General features: G+C 41.3%; 1 protein-coding gene across 2 annotated transcripts in view; it reads left to right on the forward strand.

The window, feature by feature from the left end:
* The window catches only part of MAP3K20 (mitogen-activated protein kinase kinase kinase 20), a 107,642-nt gene that overhangs the window by 43,177 nt on the left and 36,851 nt on the right, over positions 1-27,614 (forward strand). For both annotated transcript variants that reach the window (XM_056861460.1, XM_056861459.1), the window contains exons 8-10: positions 3,758-3,832; positions 11,453-11,559; positions 21,339-21,474. In XM_056861460.1, coding sequence (XP_056717438.1) covers positions 3,758-3,832; positions 11,453-11,559; positions 21,339-21,474 — 318 coding nt within the window. The remainder of the gene's footprint in view (positions 1-3,757; positions 3,833-11,452; positions 11,560-21,338; positions 21,475-27,614) is intronic.

The raw sequence follows: 27,614 nt of genomic DNA on the forward strand, positions 1-27,614 counted from the left end.
TGTTTAATTTAATCATCAAAGAGTGTACAATTAAACATGTTATCCCAGGCTGGATTCCTGACTCATCAGATGACCAAGAAGAATAGAAGTTGCCCCTTATTACATGTAAAATGCAAAGCATTTTTATCTTGATTTTCGTAGATATTCATGGATACATGCATTGTGTGGATATGTCAGAGAGACCATGTGCCTAAAGCTACCCAAGAGGTTTCATGGCTAGAAATTTGAACCCAGATTTCCACAGACCAAGGCCAATTGCCCCACCCTGGCTATTAAATGAAATATCAGTGATTTTAAAGTAATACCCTGAGAAGAGTTAACATCCGTCTAAGCTTATTCACTTCAGGGGATTTAGAAGGGTATAACTTTGCTTAGGATTACATTGTCAAAGAACTTGTATAGACTCTCCTCCACCCCTTCATTTCTCTAAAATTTCTTGGTGCTTGAATGTTTTTTAAAAATCGAAACACAATCTTAAATAGAAAAGTTCATATTAGAGATGTCATTATCTAACATCAAATTACTACAGAGAAATGTCACTTTTATTAGAGCATGACACTCTTAGGACCTGCTACCTATATATTACCTGACAAATAACATTCTGTTCAAGTAAGACAGATGTAAGTGATGATTACGTGTCTTTTAGTATCGCAGTTTCCATCTCCTAGAATAGTGAGGATTACAGACAAATGCCATTGCAAGGCTATCAGATGTATTTTTAGGCAAATGACTTGACCGAGTATCAAATGTCAGTGGCACTTTGTTTATGCCAAGAAGACTTCTTGAATATCCTTTTGGTACAGACTACAAACATCTATAGTACTCATGGCAGGCCCCATTACTTTGATATGGTCATCCATTTGTGTGGCTTAATTTGTCTCTTGAAAAGACCGATCCATGTCAGAACAGCTGCATGCGGCAAGTTGGGTGGACAGATACATATTATAGTATAGTATTCTGGATTTCACTGTTTCCTGTAACTAGTTCAGTTTGTAAATCTATTCAATTTTTCTGGGATTCCTCCCAAACAAACATACAAACAAAAAGGTTAATATTGATGTGGTTAACAATACTACTGAAAAGTTCTTAGTCGGGTTATTATATATAGCAGCATGTTGTATATAGAAGCATGAAATACGGCTATTGCTTTTGGCACTGTATTTGGGTTTCTGTCACTAGGTATTCCTCTCCAATTATTTGTTGCTTTTTCAGTTTTATGACAATATTTGTAATTCGAAAAGATTTCTTCCATTCTTTTGTTGCTACTTAGATGCCAGTCATTTTGGAACACTTAATGAGGCTTATTTATTTATTCGGAAAATTTTTATGCTGCTTCTCCAAGAACCTGCCCAAGGCAGCTTACAAAATAAAAATAATAAAAACAAAGTTTTAAAAACCCACCCCAGCATAAAAATATAGACCATAAAAAGAGACAATTGACAGTTTAGAATAACAGTTTCCAGTCTAAATAGGGTTAAAAGATCCATCCCTTAATTAAAACCCTGGATGAACAGGAATGTTATGGCCTAGTGCCTAAAAGAAAGCCTTTAAAAGTGAACATCAGGGGAGGGCATTCCATGCTTATCTATATGAAGAGGGTTTTTAGCTCATCAAACCCTCAATAAGTGAAATACGAAGGGTGACTTACTAATTTATATTGATTTCAATGGACTTGGAAAGACAGGATTGTGCTGTACTGCAGGTCTATACAATTCTGCATAGGATTATTCTGGCAGTTTTTCTGATAGTGTGTATATAAACACCCTTGTTTCCGCAATAGCACTAGCCCTAATCCAGCATATATGTATGTACGCTATGTACAGTGTCTGTATATGTGTGTGTGTATATATACATATATATACACATACACACACATATATACACATACACACACATAGACACCGTACATAGCGTGGAAACAAGGGTGTTTGTGTATATAAACACCCTTGTTTCCACAATAGCACTAGCCCTAATCCAGCATATGAACTTCAAGAACAAGAGAAAAATAGCTTTGATGTATTTGCTTTCTCAGGAGTAACTGCATCCTCAATCTACCCCAGTGCAAGTCTGTAGAGCCGTGAGACTGATTAAATCTCAAACTGCTTCTTGGATTAACATTTTATCATTTAAAAAACCCTTTTAAATCAGTTCCAAAAATATTCTAAGTATCTGGTGCAAAAGTAAGTTGCTCATTACAAAAACTACCCAATAGGCCAGAGCCCTAATAGAATGCACATCATTTGTTGCAGCAGTATTAGACATTCTTTTGTGGCTTATTTTAGTGATTACAGGATAAAAATAATCTGTAGAACTGGTTTAACCAATGACCATGGTATGAAAAACAAAAGGAACACAGCCTTTGGATTTCTGGAAAACTGTGCAGCCGAAGAGCCACAATTCCCTGAACAGTTCCTAGCTCTCTTAAGGATAACGTCTGTGTTTGCTTCACAATGCCATTCTTGATGATATTTTCAACCTACTCTATCCAAACGTTGTGCATGTGCACTTGCATTCAGATAATGAATACGAATGGGGAAATATTAGTATGTGTACAAAAATGGGTGAGAACTTACATGACGTGCACAATAAATAGAAGGGTGAAATTGCTGGGGCAAATGCAAAGAAGATCTTGAATTATTGCAGGGATGCTGACAAAGAAATACATCTCTTGGCAGGCAGGGTTCTTGGTATTGTTGCGGAAAGCTCTACTGTGGATATAAGAACCAATAAAAAAGAAGAATCGTAGCTGTTAATGGTGTAATATACCAGAACAGTTTCCCAAGGTTTCCACACAAAACTGAATCTATTTAGGAAGGATGATTTTGTTTCAGCACTTTTAATTCTGGGATTAGGAAATAATTTCTTCGTTTAAGATCTCTGGGTTTTTCTTCCATTTTCAAGGATTGTACAGCTAGAGAAAGTATGTTGGCTGAGTTAGGTTTGCTAGGTAGTTTTGCTTCACTTTCAGCATTTGAGACCCAATTCACATACTACATTCGCAGACCACTAAGGAGGAAATGGTTAGAATTCTAAAATGGTTAGAATTGGCCTTGGTCACACACAGACATGTCACGCTGTACAATTCATCACAGACAGCATTTTTTCCCCGAGCTGGCACCATGTCATGAATGTACCTTGGGAAGTGGGCATAACAATTGATCCATTATTCTTGGTGCCAAAAGGAGCCTCCCAACCCAGTCAAGATCGTATTGGCTAGTAACACTGGAAGATGGGATTGAGAATTATTTGGTTCACTTGCCAACATGAGAGCCAGCATGGTGTAGTGGTTAAGAGTAGTGGACTCTAATCTGGAGAACGGGTTTGATTCCCCACTCCTTCACATGAGTGGCGGACTCTAATCTGGTGAACTGGGTTGGTTTCTCCACTTCTACACATGAAACCAGCTGGGTGACCTTGGGCTAGTCACAGCTCTCATAGAGCTCTCTCAGCCCCACCTACTTCACAGGGTGTCTGTTATGAAGAGGGGAAGCGAAGGGGATTGCAAGCCATCTTGATTCTTCCTTAAGTGGTAGAGAAAGTCGGCATATAAAAAACAACTCTTCTTGCTTGAATATGCAGCTGGGGCTGTATACGTTGGTACGCTATACATTCTTTTACTTCGTACATAGCGCACAGCAATCTGGTTTGTGTGTTTTGTTATAGATTGAGGATGTATGGAAAACAGAGTGGAGGGAATTAAGCCCTTGTGAATTTCTAGTTCTTGGATTGTCTAACTAACTTCTTATATTCATTGTAGAGACTGACCATTCCAAGCTGCTGCCCTAGAAGCTTTGCAGAACTGATGCATCAGTGTTGGGAAGCAGATCCGAAGGTATTTATTCTGGTGAAACATTGTCAAATTTGTTTGTTGCATGTGTTAATTTTATCGTGTTATAATTTTGCTACTGCAGGAAATTAAAATGCAGACCAAGTTTGAGCTGTTTGGGGTAGGATTTTAAGTAGGTAGTTAGATTTTTTTATTGCTAAGGCCGTTACAAGGTTAGTCTAAGTAAAACTTGAATTACAGAAGATGACAGATAAAAGCAGTCTGCAGGATCGGTTGCCAACAATCTGACAGGGTTTTAGAATGTAGTCCTCAGTACGTCTTCTCCTAGATCTCCTAGAGCACTGGTTCCCAACCGGGGGTCCGCGAGAACTAAATTAAGGTCCGCGAAACAAAGTTATAAACCCATAATAAATTAATATTTTCAATTTAAAGTTCTCTATTATAAAAATATATCTTCAAATATTATTCTAAGCTTAATGTTTAACTAACAGTTATGATTAAAGTTTATTTTCAAATTCTCTGAATTTTTATTTTGAACCTTGGGGTCCCTGCACCGAACAAAAAAGTCCTAGTGATCCTTGGTCAAAAAAAGGTTGGGAACCGTTTTGTTGGTTACTGAATCATCTGCATAAGGGATTGCACGTCAGCATTTGTGTCTGCCAGCCAACCCATTTGTGTATAAATTAGATATTATTCTGAAATTGTTTTGTTGGCAAATGTATGGCATATGTTTTAGTGCAGTTCTCACAAGATGTAGTATCAAGGACATCTGTTTTCTCGTGAGACACAATTTTTGAATTGCAAAATAAATAGTGAGTGCTATCATCTTCCCACATCAGAGCAAAGAGAATGCAAAAAAGTGGTGTTACATTAACTTGTTCAAGTGTCAGAGGGACTGTGGTTCGGGGGACTGGTGGCTCAGTGGTAGAGCGTCTGCTTGGCATGCAGAAAGTCCCAGGTTCAATCCCCGGCATCTCCAGTTAAAGGAACCAGGCAAGTGGGTGATGTGAAAGACCTCTGCCTGAGACCCTGGAGAGCTGCTGTTGGTCTGAGTAGACAATTCTGACTTTGATGGACCAAGGGTCTGGTTTAGTATAAGGCAGCTTCATGTGTCCTTGGTAGAATCAATTGCTAGAGTATCTAAAAGGAGCGTTTGTCCAGGCAAGGCAAGCAGAAAGTCAGACTTGATTGACTCAGGGAGATCCGTGATTGGACCTCCCCAGCAGTTTTTTAAAGTTAGTCACCCCAAGAGGGTTTGTTGCTTCCATGCAGGCCCAGTTTTTCCTGCTTGAACATAATCTGTCCCTCCCAATTAGTAATGCTATAAAAGGATGGGAGCCTGTCTTTTTTATTTCCAAGAATAATAACAGCTTCCCTTAGCTTGTTGGAAGGAGGGAATATAAATATTTAAAATAAAGGACAATGGGGTACAAATTAGTTTCAGTAGGGGTATGTGTGTGTGGTGGGTTTAAATCTTTAAGCCAGCGTGGTGTGGTTTAGAGCAGTGGTTTGGAGTGGTGGAGTCTGATCTGGAGAATCGGGTTTGATTCCCCCACTCCTGCACATGAGTGGCGAAGGCTAATCTGGTGAACTGGATTTGTTTCCCCACTCCTACACACGAAGCCAGCTGGGTGACCTTGGGCTAGTCACACTCTCTCAGCCCCACCTACCTCACAGGGTGTCTGTTGTGGAGAGGGGAAGGGAAGGTGATTGTAAGTAGGTTTGATTCTTCCTTAAGTGGTAGAGAAAGTCAGCATATAAAAACCAACTCTTCTTTTTTACCATTAAGTCCTTATCTAAACTGATCTAACAATCTATTGTTATCTGACCTAGCTTTTAATCTATATGCATTGTATTTTTAGATATATGTGTATTTTATTTTATGACTGTTAGCCGCTCTGAGCCTGGCCTTGGCCGGGAAATAGATCAGGATACAAGACCAATACATACATACATACATACATACATACATACATACATACATACATACATACATACAGATCAGGATACAAGACCAATACATACATATATACATACATGCATGCATACATACATGCATGCATGCATGCATACATAAGGCAGGGTTAATTTGACTGCAATTTTCTTTAAAAACACTGAGAAGATCTGATCAAAGAGCTGAGAGCATCTTGTCTAGTTTGTCCCTGAATGTTTGGATTTATTTTTTTTCTGCTCTGCAGTTTTGGCATACTTGGTTGGTTAATATTCTGTCCTGTTTCATTATAGATTGAATGGGACATGGTGGGTGTCCCCCTGCTCAGTGAAAGGAAAGTCGAAATATTCTCAGCATTGTTACAAAACATAAACAAGCATTTTCTTTTCCTTTAATGCTAGTTATGGAGGTAAAATCAGTACTCTTTCACTCAGGTCAAGTGGGGGGATGGGGCGGTAATCACATTCCTCTTGACATCATTGAGAGGTTTGTGTTAACTTGCATTCCCCCCCCCCGAATAAACTGTCTAATCAAAGAAGCTTAGAGTAAGATTGACATGTTGTTTTGAAGCAGCAGAGATGCATGGGCTCATGAGCAAGCTTGGGGTTAAAATCTAATAAACTAAACTAACTTGGCAGCTTGTGCCCCCCCCCCACCAAAATGTGTCCAGCCCATGTCCTCTCAGGCATTCTTATTTATTTAGAAAATTTGGGTATTGCCTCTCTAGACCTTACTGAAATGTCTCTAGTTATTTATTTAAAATATGAAAATTCCAGCTGTTCCGACTTACCACCTATCCCACCTTAAATAGATATCAACACAATCAGTCCATTCGCTCCGCATCATTGACTTAAGACCGAGAGTAAATGGTTTTTGGCCAGAATGTGAATCTTTGTCTATCTGTGGTAAAGCTGAAGAGGTCCAATGTGAGACATAGCTGTGTGGAAGAATTTTAGTGGGAACAGATTTACTCATTGTATTGCTCTGGAAATGTAAATACAGAAACGAGAGCCTCGGAATATTAAGGCAATCAGCATTCATCCCCATCACATTAGGGAGGGAGGACCGCTGTTTAGAAATATGTGATTTCCAGAGTCTTATTTTAGAAATTGAGTGCGGAAGACCAAATGGGGCAACAAAGATGGTGAGGGGTCTGGAGACCAAGTCTTATGAGGAAAGGTTGAAGGAGCTGGGTTTGTTTAGCCTGAAGAGAAGGCTGAGAGGGGATATGATAACCATCTTCAAGTACTTGAAGGGCTGTCATATAGAGGAGGGTGCCAAGTTGTTTTCTGTTGCCCCAGAAGGTCAGACCAGAACCAGTGGGTTGAAATTAAATCAAAAGAGTTTCCGTCTAGACATTAGGAAGAATTTTCTAACAGAGCGGTTCCTCAGTGGAACAGGCTTCCTCAGGAGGTGGTAAGCTCTCCTTCCCTGGAGGTTTTTAAGAAGAAGTTAGATGGCCATCTGTCAGCAATGCTGATTCTATGACCTTAGGCAGATGATGAGAGGGAGGGCATCTTGGCCATCTTCTGGGCATGTAGTAGGGGTCACTGGGGGTGGAGGGAGGTAGTTGTGAATTTCCTGCATTGTGCAGGGGGTTGGACTAGATGACCCTGGTAGTCCCTTCCAACTCTATGATTCTATGCTCCTCCCTAGTCATTATTTTGAACTAAGAAGCCACCATACTCTTTAGTCTTTTTGTTGTTGTTGTAGGGAAGGTGCTGTAACCCCCTTGATCATTCCGGTAATCCTCTTCTGAACCTTTTTCAGTTGTACAATATCCTTTCGACATGCGGCAACCAAAAACATATACTACTGCTAATGTGGCCACAAAGTAGAGTTATATGGCATTTCAGTTTTATTTTCATTCCCTTTTACCCTTTAAGTGGAATTGGCCATTTTTTCACTTTCATTGCTCATTGAGCTTGTGTGGCACAAAAATAAAGCATCTTGAATTCGATTTGTGTAAGTTAGAAGCAAAATTGGAGAGGGAATTATTAGATGAAAACTCTGGGGATGAGAAATTCTATCTGATTGTCACTTTATTTATCCCATTCTTGATTCAAAGACTTCAGGGGTATCATACACGGTCTTCCCTTTCTCCATTTCATCTTCACAATACTGTGAGGCTAAGAGAGAGAAACTGGCACAAGTCCTCCTGTGACCTGCATGACGGAATCCTTATTTGAACCGAGATCCCACCAGTATATTTGTAACCAGTTACTGATAAGAAACCTAATCTATTACGCTGAGGTGAATCATGTTTTTGAATAACCTTCCACTCTGGCCTTTTATGCATGGCTGTTTCACTCGCGGTCACCTCTCCAAGGACTTTGGGTTTTTGTTTTGATTATGCACGTTGTTTCCAACCATCAGAGGTCACATCGCTCTCCTGCATTTCACCGTATTTTCAAATTTGAGATAAAACAGGTCTCTAAAAACGCAGGGAAATGCAGGGGGAGAGCGAGGCGACCTCTGATGGTTGGAAACGGCATGCACAATCAAAACAAAAGACCCAAAGTCGTTGGAGGGGTGACCGTGAGGGAAACAGCCATGCATAAAAGGCTTTTGTCACACAATAACCGCAGTGAAATTCCATTGAAATTACAGAAATAAATTTACTAGATCAAGTTTGAAAAAACATGAGGTAAATACCATGACCGGTGAATCCAACAGTGACAGTTTTAATTCAAGACAGGATCCCCTCATCATATTTTTTCCCTGTAAGATTTGCCAGCCCTAACATAAATCCCTTGAAGCTGCCATAGAATCAGGTCTCCCCCCCACCCCCATACCCTCGTTCAAATTCATTACTGTGAGGTTGTAGCCAGTCATTACCCATGTGGGATCCACAGGGAGGCGCGAACCACTGAAGCAAGCCATTAGGACACTCCATTAGGAATCAATTATGGAATTATATCAACAGGTGGAAATAACACAGTGCCAAGACTGCACCTGCTGCCATGCTACTCTTTTGCACCAAGCCGATGAGTAGTAAACTATATGGCATGTCCTGAAATATGGGGTTTTGCTGAAGTTGTTAGAGGGAATATTTGTGTGTGAGCATGGGGTGGTGCATATGGCACCGAATGGGGGGAGGAATAGTATCTGCTCAGCAGTTGCCTTAGAATCGTGTGCAGATGGGCCAAGAAACAACAGACACACACACACACAAAAGCCCTTCAGCAAATTGTTGAATAGTGCAGCTCTTGCACAGAAGAGCACTTGTCTCTTCTTTTTTCTTCTTCTTTTTTTGTTACGCATTTGACATTTTTTATGTTGTTTGACATTTGAAATAAAGAAATTGTCTTTCTCTTATAATGCGAAAATCACTTGGATCTGCCTGGGAGAGACACCTCAGCATTGTTCCTAATTGTTTTTGTGCACCCAAATTAAAATGCACGTTTTAATTGCTGCATCTGTAATTTTAGCAGAAATGGTATAATTACAGGAGTGATGCCGAGAAGAATATGCATCATCCCTTTATTATGTATCTACATTTTGATTTGAACCTTTTGTCTCAACCTTGTCTGGGGTCTGTCAAACAGACGATCGGAGGCAATGCTCTTTCGAGAAACATTTTAACTGTGGCTCCCCCCCCCCCAGTTTTCAACAATTATCCTACTCCCCCCGCCAGTGTAACAAAGGGAGCCATAAAGGCAGGAGGAAATACAAGGAAGTTATGACTGCTTTGGCTGAGTCAATTTTTGCCTTGAAATAATCACTTTTTCATCAGTTGTACACAGCACAGCCTTGCTGCTTTATTGCCAGCCCATAGGCTGACCTGTGTTGTCTTGTAATAAAAATTCTAGCATTGGTAAAAAAAACCAAAAAACAAATAAGTAATAATAAAAAAGATAAAAGGTGTCAGTTAACAAACCCAAATCAACACTGTTTAAGTAGTACAGCTAGGGATTTTTTGGCGTTTTTTAAAGAGGACTGAAGTTGGACGTACGCTAAGAATTTCTCACCTATATAAAAAGGAAATGTTGTAAACAACTGCACAATCTTTTTGGTAACTTGTGGGTTAAGGTGTTGTGTGTGTGTTGTTGTTTTTTTACATAACCACTTAAAAAAATTCTAAGCTCTCACCATTGTGCTTAGCATTTTTTGTGGTTAACTATCACAGAGAGATGTTTCCGGATGGGTATGTTAGTCTGTAGCAATAAAATAAACAGAAGCCCAGCAGCTCCCTGAAGACTAATGAGATTTATATCAGCATAAGCTTTTTGAGAGAGCCAGCATGGTGTAGTGGTTAAGAATAGCAGACTCTAATAGGGAGAACCGGGTTCGATTCCCCACTCCTCCAACATGAAGCCTGCCGGGTGACCTTGGGCCAGTCACAGTTCTCTGAGAACTCTCTCAGCCCAGGCGGAGACAGGCAATGGCAAACCACCTGCGAAAGTCTCTTGCCTTGAAAACCCAAGAGGTCTCCGTAAGTCAGCTGTGATTTGATGGCAAAATCACACTCGCAAGCTTTTTGAGTTGGAACTCACTTCTTCTGATGCATGAAGGGTAGATTCATCCCGCAGATGCATTTATATTAAAGGGTACTAATAGCAGAAAGGCAGCAAGGGAGGCATCATCAGTTGCTGGGATCATGGCTAGGTTATAGATCCATAGGATGGGAGGGGCTACAGCAAATGTCTTTCTTTCCCCCTCCCCTTTCTCCTCATATATTTGTTATTTACTTACGCTGCCTTTGCAGAGGCCTACTTCAGGTAGTAAAAAAAATTAAAACATGATAAAATCATAAAAATAAAGTTAACCAACCATCAAAAACCTAGCTATAAATAAGCTTTTCATATTAATTTTGAGGGAGAGGATCAGGATGAATCGTGATATGCAGTGAGGATAAGTTTGCCAAAGTTGTCATTGAAAGGGGTAAAGAAGTTTGTATGCCTTCCTCATTAGTGCTGTTGGGGGAGATCTCTATCTAGTCCCTGGAATTAAAAATTACAAAATAGCGCAGTTCTAAGCAGAGCTAAAGTAAGGTCAAGGTCCCCTGTGCAAGCACCGTGTCATTCCTGACCCATGGGGTGACGTCACATCCCGACGTTTACTAGGCAGACTTTGTTTGCGGTGTGGTTTGCCGGTGCCTTCCCCAGTCATCTACACTTTACCCCCAGCAAGCTGGGTACTCATTTTACTGACCTCGGAAGGATGGAAGGCTAAGTCAACCTTGAGCTGGCTACCTGAAACCAACTTCCGTTGGGATCGAACTCAGGTCGTGAGCATAGCTTGGGCTGCAGTACTGCAGCTTACTGGTCTGTGCCATGGGGCTACACCATTCTAAATCCCTTGAAGTGAATGGGTTTAGAATGGTGTAACTCTGTTTAGGCTTACCCTAAACAGACCCTTCCGTTATCACATGGTTGTTGATGAATAATGAAGCTGCAATAAAAAGATCCATTCAGGTCAGGCTTTTGCTATGTAAAAGTTAGTGACACTTTTTGTGTTTGTTTGTTTTTTTGGAACTAAACCATTTTTAAAACGCACTGTTAAATTTATTAATGTCAAAACTATTATTTTTTCCTTGAATTGTATACCTAATAATTATCTAGGCAGCAGCCCAATATGTGTTTTCAGCTTCACATTTGCCATTTCCCCTGGAGAATTCTATTAATGTTGTGATACTACAAATAATTGTTAAGAGTGCATTATAAAAGTGTGTACATCCCTCTCACCAACCCGCTCCTTCCCTTATTCTTCAGAAAAGGCCCTCATTCAAGCAGATCATTTCAATCTTGGACTCCATGTCAAATGACAGCAACCTTCCAGACCAATGTAACTCATTCCTGCATAACAAGGCGGAGTGGCGGTAAGTCTTCCTACTCGGTTTTTGGGTGCATGAAAAACAAAAAGGAAAATGTCTGATGAAGAATACAGTTCTTGCTTAAATGCTTAGTCGTGGCTAGGGTCAGTGGAAGGATGCTTGCAAGTGATCAGTCATTCTCCAAGCAATTAAACGTAGCCCTCAAGCTCTGCCATAATCACTTTCTTATCCTTCCCTTTAAAGCTACCACAGCAGCTTCTCTCCCCTTTCATGCAAAGGAGGAGGTGGCACACGTACTCATGTATCTTTGCTGGGAAAACAAGAGCACCAACACCCTTTCCTGTAGGCCTTTTCTCCTCCATGCATGCACACATTCTTTCCCTCTGCGTCAAAGCTGCTATTTGCCTCTTGAGAGCCAGAGCAGTATAGTGGTTAAGAGCGGTGGACTCTAATCTGGAGAACCAGGTTTGATTCCCTGCTCCTCCACATGAGCAGTGGACTCTAATCTGGAGAACTGGGTTGGTTTCCCCACTCCTCCACATGAAGCCAGCTGGGTGACCTTGGGCTAGTCACAGTTCCCTCAGAACTCTCTCAGCCTCACCTACCTCACAAGGTGTCTGTGGTGGGGAGAGGAAGGGAAGGAGATTGTAAGCCGGTTTGATTCTCCTTAAAAGGTAGAGAAAGTCGGCATATAAAACCAACTCTTCTTCTTCCCTTCCAGGGAAAACAGAGGTAACTGCATATTTTTCCCCTAAAGGGCAAGTTACAGTGGGAGGGGGTGTGCTAAGGGAAAATAGCAGAGGAAGGGTTACCCCACTGAAATTCTGCAGACCTGGCTCTGAAACGCTGGAGGGTTTTTTTTTTTCCCCCACACTGCTATTTTGTGACTGGTAGCTCCCAAGGCTTTTGTAGCTCAGAGAAATGCCCTAGTCTAGGCCAGCTAACACTGGAATTTGATGACTGAATATGAAAGTGTGTGTTTCGTCACACTTTTATTGTTAAGCAGTACTTCTGTAATGGAAGATGTAACGTCTATTGCTTGAGATAAAAGTGAACCACAAGGGTATTCATAAGAAGCACTTGGTTTTAAGACGTGGATTTTTTTCCACAATGACATTGTTAGTCTAAAACTAAGAAGAAGGAGAAGAGTTGGTTTTTATACCCCGATTGTCTCTACCTTTTAAGGAGACTCAGACCAGTTTACAGTCTTCTTCCCTTCCTCTCCCCACAACAGATACCTTGTGAGGTGGGTGGGGCTGAGAGAGTTCAGAGAGACTAGCCCAAGGTCACCCGGCAGGCTTCATGTGTAGGAGTGGGGAAACCAACCCGGTTCACCAGACTAGAGTCCACCGCTCATGTGGAGGAGTGGGGAATCAAACTGGGCTCTCCAGATTAGAGTTAGACCACAATCCTGTGCAGAGCTAAACACACATCTACGCAGTGTGTCAGCACATAGTGGTTAAGGAGAATGCCAACTAAGGAAGTGCAACATCACAAATAGAATGACACAACAGTACAGCTGGTCAATTGGGGTGCGACTTGCACAAATTCTACTACCGTATATTTGTATTTTTGGTATTATTTGTCGCTGTGATTTTTAGCACTGTATACTGACAATGATTGTGGATTGCATTTGCCATTGTTCATTGTGCCTTTATAATAATCGTGTCTTTATACGCTGCTGTTGGAAGCTTCATGAGTTAGATTGAAAGGTCCCCTGGAGTGAGAAGAAGATACTCCCATTAGTACAAGTGGCATGTCCTTGATTTTGTGGACTTCCTTGAGATGTTTTCCCACATTGTTCCCTGGGGGTGGGGATGGGGGTCCGTGACATTCAGGAGAACTGTCCCATTTGACCTCCACTTCTGTGCATGGTTAAAAAGATCGGAACTAAATTCATTTTTTGGGGGAAATGTAGCAGCCCTGAGCCCATTCACTTGTTCATTCACTGGCAGTATAACATTCCGAACCGGGATAGCCCAGGCTAGCCTGATCTCATTAGATCTCAGTAGCTAAGCAGGGCTGACCCTGGCAAGTATTTGGATGGGAGACCTCCAAGGAAGACTAGGGACGTGACATGGAGTCAGGCAATGACAAACCACCTCTGAACTTCTCTTGCCTTGAAAACCCCACCAGGGGTCGCCATAAGGTAGATGTGACTTGATAGCAAAAAGCAACACAACACTTTGTTGAGAAGTTAGCACCCTTATGCAGTCTTGGCCACATAAAATATTGCATTTGTTTTGGAAGTGTTCGCCCAGCTGCACATGTGTACCCCTGCTGCCTGACTGGTGAGCCCAAGTACAATACACAGAGGGAGTGGGTGGGTTGGTTATCAAGTAGCCTATATCCTGCAATACATGCTATGACTATCAGCCAGTGGATTGCAGCCTCTTTGTTGCTAGGTCCTGGTAAATGTGGGCACAGATGCCTGTGTGCACGTAGATAGTAATCTGAAGTGCACTGAGTCTTGCATTTTATACCCTGCATTGACAAAATTCATAAGTGGTTCATGCCATTCTAAAAGGGTTTCTGACTCTCACTTATGCAGATGCTCATCCTCTGCCATATATTTCCAAAATACAAAACAGCTCGGCTTAGTTTGTTTTAGAGGTCTAATGAAAACAGAGCTGTACAAGCTGGGGATGGTAACCAGACGATCTTTGCAGTAGTCTAAATTAAGAATCTTTGGCCATTAGCCAGGTAGATGGGGGAACACAGTCTAGTTACGTGCCTGCCTCTCTTCAAAGAAGCAAAAGGGGAAGAGAAACACCTAAGAAAAGTATAGGTTTTGAAGTTGTTAAGGATTGTTTTCAATAAAGACAAAATGAGGTTTATCAAAACAGACTTCCTGAACTTAAGAGGATTTCTAAAGTGCACTGATAAGAAGAGAATTTTATTGCATGGGTGGAAAAAGTGAGCACATGGTAGGAAGTTGGAGCCAGGTCACATGACAGGAGTATAAATAGCTTGTTTTAGAACTGACATTCTTCCACTGACTCAGCAGAGCATATAAGTAACCAACTGCAGCGCAGCACTAAGAGCGTATTGCATTGCGCCATCTCCTGATTGAAACGGAGAACTGCATTAGGGAAGGTGGAAATTTGATACAAAGGCACGAAGAAATCAAAGTTTAATTTTTTTTAAAAAAAAGAGTTTCATTCAAATCAAGCTTAATTGTCAGCCTAATCCTAAGTATACTTCCATAATTGGAAGTAAATCCCACAGAGTTCAGTGAAATTTAGATCCTGGCAAATGGACGTAGGATTTTGTAGCCTTTTGTTGAGCTTCGAAATATATACCTTTCCAAGCTGAAACAATGCATCTTTTGTGCCAGGGAAACTTTTGCAATGGGTTGCTAAAGTCTTAAGAACATCAGGAAAGCTCTGCTGGATCTCACCAAGGCAAGGGGCTGTGTAGTCCATAATGCTGTTTGTCAGAGTGATCCACCAGCTTCCTCGGGGAAACCTACAAGCTGAGCAAGAAGGCAATCGATTCCTCCTGCTGTTGCCCCCCAGCGACTGGCATTCACAGACTGTTTATCTCTTAATATCAACGGTTCACTTAGCCATTGTGGATAATACCTCATAAAGGAGTTATCCTCTATGCATTTGTCTGAATTTGAATGGAGTTTGGAAACAAACCAGCACTTCTACAAAAAATTTAGGAAAGGCATTATATGTGCCATTTGGCTGGCTCCAGTGCATTTTTTTTAAACCATATACAGTTTCCACACTGTCTTCAAGGGCAGCCCTGTGAAGGGTACATTGAAATAGTCTATACTGAAGGTTAATCAAAGAGCCCCGTGGCACAGAGTGGTAAGCTGCAGTACTGCAGTCAAAGTTCTGCTCATGACCTGAGTTCGATCTCGACTGAAGTCGGTTTCAGGTAGCCAGCTCAAGGTTGATTCAGCCTTCCAGCATTCTGAGGTTGGTAAAATGAGTACCCAGCTTGCTGGGGTAAAGGGAAGATGCCTGGGGAAGGCACTGGCAAACCGCCCCGTAAACATAGTCTGCCTAGTAAACGTCGTGATGTGACATCACCCCATGGGTCAGGAATGACCTGATGCTTGCACAGGGGACTACCTTTACCTTTAAGGTTAATCATGGCAGAAGAGGAGTTGATTATTTTCACTTATTTCCCTCTTCCCCTTTTGCCCCAAATTCTGTACCTGAGGTTTTTTTGACACACACACACCCCACTCAGAGAAGTATTTCAGGGGGCTCAGTGTGCTTCAGTAGGTGTAGGGATGTTGAAAAGTCATGTTCTGTCTGCTTCATTCCACTGGTGATAGTTAAGATCCAGCTTATGAGCTTTAAGCAACAAGCCTCTCTTTAACAATGGAAGATTTTCTTTTTAGGGATATCTGAATGCAATTTAAACTTGGGGGAGGGGGGAGCCTGACAGCCTGATTCTATGAACTTCAGCACCAGGAAATGAATTTAGTATGTGTCCCCAGATCTGCTGTGCTGTTGTACTGTCTCAGATTGTGGCATTATAGATCAGCATGAACTAGACATTGCTGTGCTTCACAGTATGAGCTGGTAAAATGGTGCCAGCGTAAACCATGACCACCAGTTCTAGAAGCAGAGCAGTGGCAGCATGCAAAGCCATTGCTTATGGCACAACACCGCTATGGTGATTGGCCGGACCTAATTTGCCTTTTTGGGGAGAAATGCCGAGGACAAAAACATGAATTTTAGAATTTCCTGCCACAAGTTCTATTTGGAGGACATCGTTGAGATTTGAGAGAACAACTCTTCAGCCTAGTGGTTTTGAACTAGAACATGAGAATGCTTCAGAGTTCTTGGAGTGGTCTGCATTTTGAGTTTCATTGGCATGGATGCAACCACACGTGCACGGTAGGCACACGGACTTTCCCCACATTCCTCTCCATCCCTGCAGCCCCGTTTGACCCCAAGGAAGATCATAGGTTGGTGGGTTGAAGAGAGGCAAAGGGATAAAATCAACCCCTTTCCTCAGTGGACAATGTATATTGCGGACATTGACCAGTATTACAAAGTTAAAACATCATTAAACAACAATGGCTCAATACAATGAAAAAAGGCAACATGATCATTTGAACTGGTCAAATGGGTTTAAGACCCTGCATCAGCTTTAGTACCATTCCCCCATGTCTTACATATCCCAAGACAGAATTTAGCTACTTGTGTACCCCAGTGGTTTTTATCGGAAAACAGATATTCCAATTTAGCCGCATCAGATTCATCGAGAAATCCAACAAACACTGGCTGAAGATATTTTGATCTGTCCTCCTTGTAATGTGGACATCTCAGAAGCATGTGCTCTGTGGTTTCCACCTCCCCCATTGAGCGCAAACATAATCTTTCTGAGTTTGGGATCTTTTAAAATCTCCCTACCAGCATGGCAGAATGTCCATAAGATTTTGCTGAACAGGAAGACTGAGAAACAGAGGAAAATGCAGGAAACTCATATTCTATGGGGGTTACCGCACTTTGTATTCCAAGCGATGTAGTAAGAGTTTGAAAATGTTATAAAAAACATCGCTTTAAAAGGGTTTTTGGATACCACGGCTAATAAATGGCTGGAAGATGTCTTCACAGCTAAAGGGGCCAAACAAAGTGCGAACAGTATTTTTTATAACATTTTCAAATTCTTAATACATCGCTGGGAATACAAAGTGCAGTAACAGCCTATGCAAAGAATGGTTGGATACATGCTGTGGTTTAGATTTAGTTCGATTGCAAGTAATATTTAAGTTTGAGAAGAGACCCTCTGGCACAAAACTCAAATATTACATTTTCATATTTATGATTGTCAGTATCTCAAATATGCCTGAAGATCTGAACTAATTTGGGGGGGTATGGTATGCAGTCCAGATGCTTTAGAATCAGGCAGTCCTTTAAAATGCAAGGTTATTAGTGTCCCTAACATACATATTTAATAAAGTACATCTGTTGTGAACATATTTAATATATCTGATGAACTGGAAACAAGCTGTGAATTTTTTTCAGCCTTTCTTTCAAAAACTGGACAAATGCTATCAAAACAGATCATTGATGAGTTCTGATAACGTATACCTATTTGGAATTGTTCTCTTGGTTCCTCATTTTATTTGTTTTAATTTGAACCTTGCCTATCACCGAGGGATTCAGGCCAGCTTCCAACCCTTTTAAAACATTCCATATACAAAATATCAATAATAATAAATTCTCCCTCCCCTCCAAAAAACAACAACAACCCACAATGTTTATTCATCTTTATTCAAATCCCTGTCTGAGTAAAAAAGCTTAATATGTTTTCGAAGTCCTTTTGCTTGTGTTCTCTAGGATACTGCTACTTCATTTAACAGGAAGACAATATAAAGGTACAAATACTAATTAGTCAGCTTTCCATCTTTATTCATTGGAAGCCATTATACATTGTCTGAGAAAGTAGAGCAAGTCAGGTCATGGAAAAACAAGCAAGGAATATTAATCTGCAGGATTACTGAAATAAACAGTACACATGACCAGTAATGTTATATGCAAATCGTGAAACTTATGGAGTAACAGACTCATTAACCGGGCAATGTACGGGAGCCTTCACTTTAATTACATTGTTTTATTATACTTTTTTTTTTTTAGAATGCAGCTGTTTTTCAGAGTCTGACCTTTTATTATAAAGAAGTTTTTGCCTAATGAAGGGAGATAATTATAGTACGTACACAGTATGAGTTTGACATATAGAAAGCTGTTGTTACCAAGACTTTCCTAGGGCAGAAATTTATTTAAAAGGATACAGCATTTAAAAAAAAGATTTTTAAATGGATAAATACACAGAAGTAACACAAATAAAGACAACTGGTATCTTTGTGTTGGGCTCATTTGCATGAGACTGTAGTGTTACTTGGTTTGAACCTGTGGATAGCAAGTAGAGCTGGCACAGGAGGAAGTCCCTCTCATTCCTTAGCAACTTCAGTTACCTTTTAATGGAAGATGTGGGAACCGACTGCAGGATTTTCCTCATGCTGAACAGGGGCCCCACCTCAGAGACATGGCCCTTCCCCTCTGTGCCCAAGTTTCCCTGAGGGCCAGGAAACCTTCGTGAAAAAGGTACCATTCAGCGTGGGAACTGCAATGTGGAGCAGGAATCAAGAAGAAGAGTTGATTTTTATATGCTGATTTTTCTCTACCTTTTAAGGAGAATCAAACCAGCTTACAATCTCCTTCCCTTCCTCTCCCCACAACAGACACCTTGTGATGTAGGTGAGGCTAAGAGAGCTCGAAGAGAACTGTGACTAGCCCACGGTCACCCAGCTGGCTTCATGTGTAAGAGTGGGGAAACCAACCCAGTTCACCAGATTAGAGTCCGCCGCTTGTGTGGAGGAGTGGGAAATCAAACCCGATTTTCCAGATTAGAGTCCACCGCTCTTAACCACTACATCACACAGTCACTCTTGCTCAAGTACACCGACCGGTAATGTTACAGTTCAAAACATGGGAGTGAAATTCTTACCCCAATGCATTCGATTTTTGAAGAGCTGAAAGGCTTAATTGGTACAAGCTTCAAAATTGTTACACCAAGATAGGTCAGTTTGGTGATATTTTGGTGAAATCACCTTAGTTTGAAGTCCTTGCAGGTGTAGACCTTAACGGGATGCTTCAAAAGCTGCACAACTGCCCCCACTATACATAACTTTCCTCTTTTCAACATAATATCACTGTACAAATTAAGCCAAACATCTGCTGTGACACTATTGCACCGTGTACCCTGCCCTAGATTTGCATTATTGGCCGTTGGCTTTGTCACATCTTGTGTTTTCCCAGAAAGTACAAAGAAGAAAAGCCAAAGAAGCATGGAACTGTGGTGGCTTCATGGCTCTCATAACGCTGTTAGGCCTTTATCGAATTGTGGTGGAGTGCATGACACATTGTTAAATAAACTGCTTTATTTTACTTGCCAAATCTGGGATTTGGCTAATGGGACCTATTGCATGTCAAACACCTTTGACATTTTTTTTTTGGCCAGAGTGGTTCCTGTTAACAGTTGCAGGTCATTCTGGTGTCAGGCATATAATTCAGGCACAACATGATCTTGGCAGCGGATTGACGTTGAGTCGTGACACTTTTCTTCAGGCATCTTTTCTGCCTAAGCAATAGAGAGATTGAGGCAAAAAAAATTCTTGTGGCCTGACCATCTAAAGAGGCAGGGTGGCCTTAGTGTTAAAAACCAGGAGAGAGGTTCCTTATTCAACAATAGCAAAAAGTCCTACTTAAATGCTACTATGTACTAGACCGTTAAAATGAGATTTAGAAACAATATCATTGAGGGGTTCAGTTTTATCACTTTTCCTTATAAAGGAACTCATGTTATGTGAAGCCATAACTTTTTAAAGGCCAAGCCTGCTAAAATCCTTGACTCATTCATCCCTAAATTGCTACCGGTTTTTATTCTGTGCACCCTTTGGTTCCAGCACCAAAAGACATTATTCTAAATTATTTTTGTTTTTAAAAAATCAGTATACTGCCATTGTAGCCTAGCCATAAATTTCAAAATGGCTTACAACGCACCTGCCCTTAAGAAAGATAGTCGAAAAAATTTCCATGGAAACTTCAGTTCACTGTAAATATGGCAAAGGTGATCCCATGAATGTGTTCCGTCAATTTCAGTAGGACTTTGATAGCCCAGTCGTTACACGTATTCACCTGGAAGTAAGTTTCACTGCGATCAGAGGAGCTTGGCGGTGGTGGACATTGCCGTCAAGTCATTCCTGATGACCCTGTAAGGTATGGCAACCCTGTAAGGTTTTCAAGACAAGAGATGGACAGCAGTGGTTTGCTATTGCCTACCTCTGTGTAGCAACCCTGACTTCCTATCCAAGTACTAACCAAGTCATACTCTGCTTAGCTTCTTAGATCGGATGGCATTGGGCTAGCCTGGGTCATCCAGATCAGGGGTCATCCAGATCAGGGCTGATGGAGCTTACTCCTAAATAAATGTCTATAAGACTTGAATTTGAGGCCAATGAGAATAAAACTATACACAAATTAGTAGCTACACTAACTAGGTCACTCTGTAAACGATGGGAACTTGGCGATTTGCCTCCATATTCTTCCACACACCTCCTGTTTGCCAACCCTCGATCAACAGATGAGGTAGTAGAATTGACTGTGAGTATAGGTGTGAGATGCCACTTTTGAATTCCCCCTCATGTTTAAATTAAAAAAACAAACCTTGCTGCAGATAGAAAACTAGCATGCCAAGAAAGCATGTTCTATTTTTGGAATGTTTATACTGTCTGTATAAAGTACTGTCAAGTCGCAGTTGACTTATGGCGACCTCGGCAAGGGGCTTTCAAGGCAAGTGAGAAGCAGAGGTGGTTTGCCATTGCTTTCCTCGGCAGAGGCTTCCTTGGTGGTCTCCCATGCATGTACTGACTCCAGTTAGCTTCCAAGATCTGATGAGGTTGAGCTATACGGTTCCATTCCACATCCTGTTTATAATGTGGTGGAGTATTAAAAAAAATAGTTTTTCCCATGTGTATTTTGAAATGGTATGCCCCATTCTTGCTTTGTTCTCCTACATGTGTACATTAATTATACTTTAAAAAGAAGACTGGGGATTTAACTTCGTTCGGGTTATCAAGGTGAACATTTTTGGGATTATTGTATAGTATGAACGTTTTCTGTTGTGTGTATGGCTCGAAAAGGCTTTCTCTTCATGGTAATTAAATGTCCTGCTTGAGTTACCATTGTACTTTACACCCTTTCACATTTAATTAATATTCATGTGGAAAATTTTATGAACAATTTGTACTTGTCAGGAGAAGACACGACTTAACAAATTGTCTCTCTGTGCAGATGTGAAATAGAGGCCACCTTAGAGAGGCTAAAGAAACTGGAACGTGACCTGAGCTGTAAGGAGCAAGAATTAAAAGAACGAGAGAGGCGTTTGAGGATGTGGGAGCAGAAACTAACTGAACAATCCAACACCCCTGTAAGTACCTACAAGCATACTCTGTTCATCACAGAAGAATTTGAAATTCTAGCAGAGGCCAGAATCCAAAGTATAACTTTTTAGACATACCCGGTGGTGGAAAGTGGTGGTGATGGAAAGTGCTTTCAAGTTACAACCAACTTATGGTGACCTGTAGGGGTTTCAAGGCAAGAGATGTTCAGAGGTGGTTTGCCATTGTCTGTCTCTGCATAGTGACCCTGGACTTCTTTCCCCTATCCTAATACTAACCTGTGCCGACCCTGCTTAGCTTCCAAGATCTGCTGTGATCAAGCTAGCCTGGGCCATCCAGGTCTGGGCATATCCAGTGGATTGTGATTTCCCGTGGGATTTTTGTATGTCTTTTCTTTCAGTGGACCTGTTCCATCACACTCAGCTTCTGAAACTGCCTTTTGGTTTCAAAAGTGGTTTATCATGAAGCTCGTTGCAACTGCTGTTTGAGAGAAGCAGCTGTACAGTTCCTTTAGGTCCATGTAATTGCAGCCCTGACCTGGATGGCCCAGGCTAGCCTTTGGCTTGTTAGATCTCAGAAGCTAAGCAGGGTCGACCCTGGTTAGTATTTGGATGGGAAATCACTAAGGAAGTCCAGGGTCACTACATAGAGACAGGCAATGGCAAACTACCTCTGAATGTCTCTTGCCTTGAAGATCCTATGGGGGTCAGGATGAGTTGGCTGTGACATGATGGCACTTTCTTTGGATTCTTATAGAACTGTGGCTATAGCCTATGTGAATTATGTACATGAACGCAACAAATTGCATTTTCTCCATTATGAAGGCAAAATGGTGCATCCAAAGATCCTTCTCTGCTGGTGGAAGCAGTCAATTTTTGACAGTTCCCTTCCTCCCACTGCAACCCTCTCCCATTGCTTTCAGTGCTGTTCCTGGGTGTCCCCTGAACCATGGAGACAATGTCTAGGGAGGGGACCTCAGTGGAAGTGAGGAAGCAGGAACACTGTAGAGCTATACTTGTGGTACTTTGGATTCAAGCCAAAGAACTCATCTTTTTTTACTTCTGGCTGTTGGAGGTGAAGACTCACAAGTCCATATGGTTCTTTCCATAATTTGTTATTTATTTATTTAGAAGATTTATATAAGGGACACCAAAGCAGCTAGCAAGTAGTATAGGAGCACATTATAAAATAAATCAAAAACCAAAACTGAACTACATCTATATGAAAACTGGGAGACATCAGTTGAAAACATAGACATCGAATAAAGACATAGGGCAGAGAGGAGAAATTACAGAGGGAATGCCAGGTGAAACAAAAGAGTCTTCACTGGCTAGTGCAAAACAGTGCCAGAAGGAAACAGGCGAATATCCCTGGGGTGGGGATTGACAGCAGAGATGTCTTGGTACGTGTGAGTAAGAGAGCCAACCCACTCTTTTAGATCAGTGATTCTTAAAACTTTGGTCTGCTGCGGACCACTTTTTAAAATGTTTCGTACTGTAATGCTAACTATATGCTTACAAAATCCTAGCTTAATGTTTTGGTTGCTGCATATGTCTCAATTTGCAAAAATCCACCAGTTTTTTTCTTGCTGGGAGGAAGAGCAGCCATATGTGGCAAAGAGGGCACAAATCAGATTGGCGTCCCTGCATGGAATCAAATGAAGCCCCGGCGTGTAACTTTGCTCCGTGTGGGTTTCAGAGCTTTCCTCCTTTGGTAACAAGATGCTGAATCATTGCCATTTACTTTCTTCAAAGTCTGCCGTTGTAATAAGGCGTAGGATTTCTGTTATTGATTGTGCGTCTGTCCCACTCTTTCTTCAAGTGGCAGATAACTAAATGGAAGACAGCCTGGGAGCTCCAGGTAGGACCACGCCCAGGCTGTTGTGATCTGCTTAGCTTTCAAAACGCATCAGTGTTATGCGTCCATATGCTCTTTTGTGGGTTCCTCATTTCCAAAAACAGTGGTTGATTCTGGTAGATAGCCTTGACTCACAAAACCTCATACCCCGAAAATCTTGTCAGTCTCTTAAGGTGCTACTGGACTTGAATCCAGCTGTTCTACTGCAGACTATCACGGCTAACCTTTAAAATGGTCTGCAAAAAGAACATAGATATTTTTAAAAGATAGGGTTCTGTTCTAAATAATGCAGTTACATTGTTATTGGTTTTATAGTGGACAGGGCCGGCCCCTACAGGTAGTCTAGATCAGGATCTATGCCAGTGATAATTGCCATGGGGGCACTGGGAACACAGTGGCTTAGATCCCCTGGAGGTTTTCAGTGGGCAGAGGGATGTGTGCCTGTGGAGGGCAACTTTCTTGCCTTCCCCCTCCCACAGCAGCCTGAAATGCTCCCTCCCCCACCCCCGCACACAATCTTGTTGCTGAGGGTCAGCCCCCCCCTGCCCCCAGGAATGGGATTTCAGGCTGCTGCAGGAGAACGTGGAAGGTGAGAAAGTTGCATTCAGCAAGCACAAATCCTTCCACCAACAGAAAACCTCCAGGAGATCTAAGCCAGTAAAAATCAAAGCCATCACATATGTAGGAGATATTGGTGGTTATGTGCAGGGTACAGTTAAAAAGTACATTCGTTTGTTTTCTTGTTGAAAGAAAGAAGGGGAAAATATGTCACATTTTCTATGTAATTGTGAATGTTTGCAGTTACATTATATGCCCCCAAGATGACTGCAAGTATTGGCCACGGATTTTTAGCAGAACAGAATTTTCTTAGCATTTGTGAATGTCTGATGCAAGGCAAAATGTAAGCCTTCTGACTTGCATTAGTATTTGACTTCAGCCCAAATGATTGGCTAATTGCCTTTGCTCTTCCCCAGTAGAAAGAAAATTAAATTACAACGTCCATTTGAAATGTACAAGTCATTATTGCATTTGTTTCAGTATGCTGCCCTTTTACGATTCACTTTAGAAATATACATTAAAATGACTTTAAAAAAATATAAGTAATGATTCTGGTTTGTTCACTGGTTTTTTTTTTTTTTTGCACCTTCTTTTTGAGGCACAGTTTAATGGCATCTCTGTGAATGACACGGCATGTGTACTCCAGCTGTGAACATGTAGTAGAGTATAATAATGAAGCACAAGTGTTTCCCAGAAGCAAGGTGCTCAGTGTTCCCAGTAGGTAGCTGCTAAGCTGCCTTTAATGTCTGCAAAGATCCAGTAGCTAAGATATGGGCCATCACCTACATGGTTCACAGCATGAAACACGTTCCTAATGAGCCGATCTTTTCCACAAGCGAGGCTAGGGATTTTTATGCTGTGCTTGCTTATCGCTCGTCCTTTTCACTGGCTGGCTTTGCTGAAGGAAGGTGTTTGTGCTATGGTCTATTGTGTTTAGCATAAACTTCCTTTCTGTAGCATTAAGGAAATTCAGTTGCACCTTTTACTTTTTTTTTAATATTTAGAGAGCATGAGCTTTCTATAGGATGTTGACCATATTATCCTGTTGTAAGCAAATGGTTTGCATCAGAAGAGAAGATTAAAATAATGCAGAGGATAGAAAAGTTCTTACATGAATGGCTGAAAGAGCTTCCATCAGATTTTTGAATAATGAAAAAGTCTTGCTGTTTCCTGCATGGTTTTCTTTTATGGTGTTATTTTATTTTGTTGCTCTGTAAGAAAGCAGCTTCAGATCTTATATATAAACAAAATGAATCCTCGATTTGTGGCTATGATGAAGGTCACAGACACACTCCATGGATGCTTGTTGATAAGAAGTCTTGTTCATAAAGATGGGAGTAAATTTGAAGTAAATGAATAACCTGATGTTGGGGAATTCTTCTTTTTCTTATGAAACTTCCTTTGTGAACTCCATATGATTGAGGGTAGTAAAATATTGTTTGAAATAAGGACCTCCTAAAATGATAGGGAAATCCAAGTGAATAGTAATTTTTAAAATGGCCATGTATCCTGCAGATCTTTCAGATTTATCAAAATTTTCAACTAGACTAAACATACCTATCCTCCTGGAGAGGTTTGGATGGGCAAGGACAGGATAATCTCCCTGGTTTATCATGTGTTTTGGTTAGATTCTTATTGGTTCTGGATTTGACTGCTTGAGATTGCAGTTAGAAACTCTGGTCGAATAATATTTCTCCATTATTAATGCAAAAAACTAGCTTGTTGTGCACAAGACTATGCTAGATACCTTCTTAATATTTACTTTTCTGTCTGGTAGACATTTTGTATATGGAGGACTGATCAGTCATAGAAGGCTTATGTGCAGTCTGAAGTAGCAAGTTTGACCCATATCATACACACAAGCTGAAATCCAAAGATGGGGAATAGTGGAGAGGAGAGAGCTATATGTCACCTGTGTAGATCTAAAAATTAAAGCCAGTGGCCAGGATCTGTCTCATCACTTTGTAGCATGGACAAGAAGCAAAATTAAGTTGCTGTACTACTGAAATGGCAAGGTTATACAAATTGTGGTCTGCTCAGTTGCCACTGGCTGCCAGTATTTTCCATGGGACAAAGTAAAGAGCTCCATTCTTGGATGGAGCTAAGTGACAGGTAAAACCTGCCCTTCATTCAAGATATTTTGCTTTCCAGATGAGGGACAAACAGAGTCCCCTTTCAGATTACCATTCTAAATCAGATGTTATCTGTTGTAGGTCCAATTCTGAGTAAAGCAATACAGGGACAGGATTTTCATACAGCTCATTTCAGTCCATCTATGAGCCATCTCTAAAACGCTCGGGCAATTTCAAACAGTGCCACACTCCCCTCTCCTTTTTACTGGCGTGTTCTCTTTCAGAGTTTTTTGTTGTTGAAAGTTCTAAGATTAGTGCTATAATGCTATAGCAATCCAGCATAGCAATCCAATGCATCCAAATGCTGGTGATATAGCACTAAATTGCCATATCACCAGCATTCAGATGCACTGGGTTGCTATGGTGAGACAGCGCTACAGCACTAATCTTCAAAAGGTAAAGGTCCCCTGTGCAAGCACCCGGGTCATTCCTGACCCATGGGGTGACATCACATCCCGACATTTATTAGGAAGACTTTTGTTTTTGGGGTGGTATGCCAGTGCCTTCCCCAGTCATCTTCCCTTTACCCCCAGCAAGCTGGGTACTCATTCTACTGACCTCGGAAGGATGGAAGGCTGAGTCAACCTTGAGCCGGCTACCTGAAACCAACTTCCGTCGGGATCGAACTCGGTCGTGAGCAGAGCTTGGGCTGCAGTACTGCGCCACGGGGCTCCTTAGCACTAATCTTAGAACGGTTAAAAAAAAATGCCAAAAAAGAACACGCTGCTAAAAAAGTGGGGGGGGGAGCAGTCCTTTCGGAAGCACTCCAGACATTTGAAACAGCACCCTTCAGCGGTTCAGAAGCGCAAGGAAGAACTGCAAACAGGAGTAAACCGTTTTCATTAAAAAACGGCTGAGCCCAGGATGCCAATGGGACACAAGCAGCTTTGTCTGAAAAGGTTTTTAAAAATCCATTAGCAGCTGGGAGCCAAAACGGTTGAGTCGGAAATTACACAAAAAATCTGTTATCAGCTGGCTGCTCGAATGGTTTATGAGGGCAGTTTGAAAGGGGCCATAGATTTTTGAAGTTAAAGTTCCAAAATTCTTTGTCTGGTTGGATTCCATAGGAGAAGCTATCTCACACCAGTTGTTTGATATGGCAATGTGATGAGTTACTATCTCTCTCTTCATATGAAGTTATGAATCTGAAAACAGTTGGAGAATACCTGAACCTTACATATTGACAGTGAAAGCACCTAGCACATTTTGTTTCTCCGTAAAATGGCAGGGCCACAAGCAGACAATATCAAACACTAATAAGAGACACTGTTGTCAATTTGCCAAGCTTCCCATGAAGTATAGATATTGATGCGGAAGTGGGGAAATGAAAAGAATTTGTGTGAGTTGTCTAAAACAAAGTACCGTCATCGGAGTTAACCGCAGCTTTAAGCTCTATGGAAGATAATTTTTGAGCCATTTTTAAAGAGGCTGTGAGAGATTGAAATGATGGTTTCAGTCACCTACTTCCTGAAGACTAGGCCGCAGCCAGTGGTCTGAATGTCCAATGTAGTGTACAGGGCTAGGCCAGCTAACAAAAGAGCAGGATGATTTCACATGTTTTGACATTGCTATATTGTTCAAAGCATGCTTCAGACATGGAAAATGTGAAGGAATGATAAAGA

The sequence above is a fragment of the Euleptes europaea genome, chromosome 15, assembly GCF_029931775.1.
Source record: "Euleptes europaea isolate rEulEur1 chromosome 15, rEulEur1.hap1, whole genome shotgun sequence".
In the NCBI taxonomy this organism is placed as follows: domain Eukaryota; kingdom Metazoa; phylum Chordata; class Lepidosauria; order Squamata; family Sphaerodactylidae; genus Euleptes; species Euleptes europaea.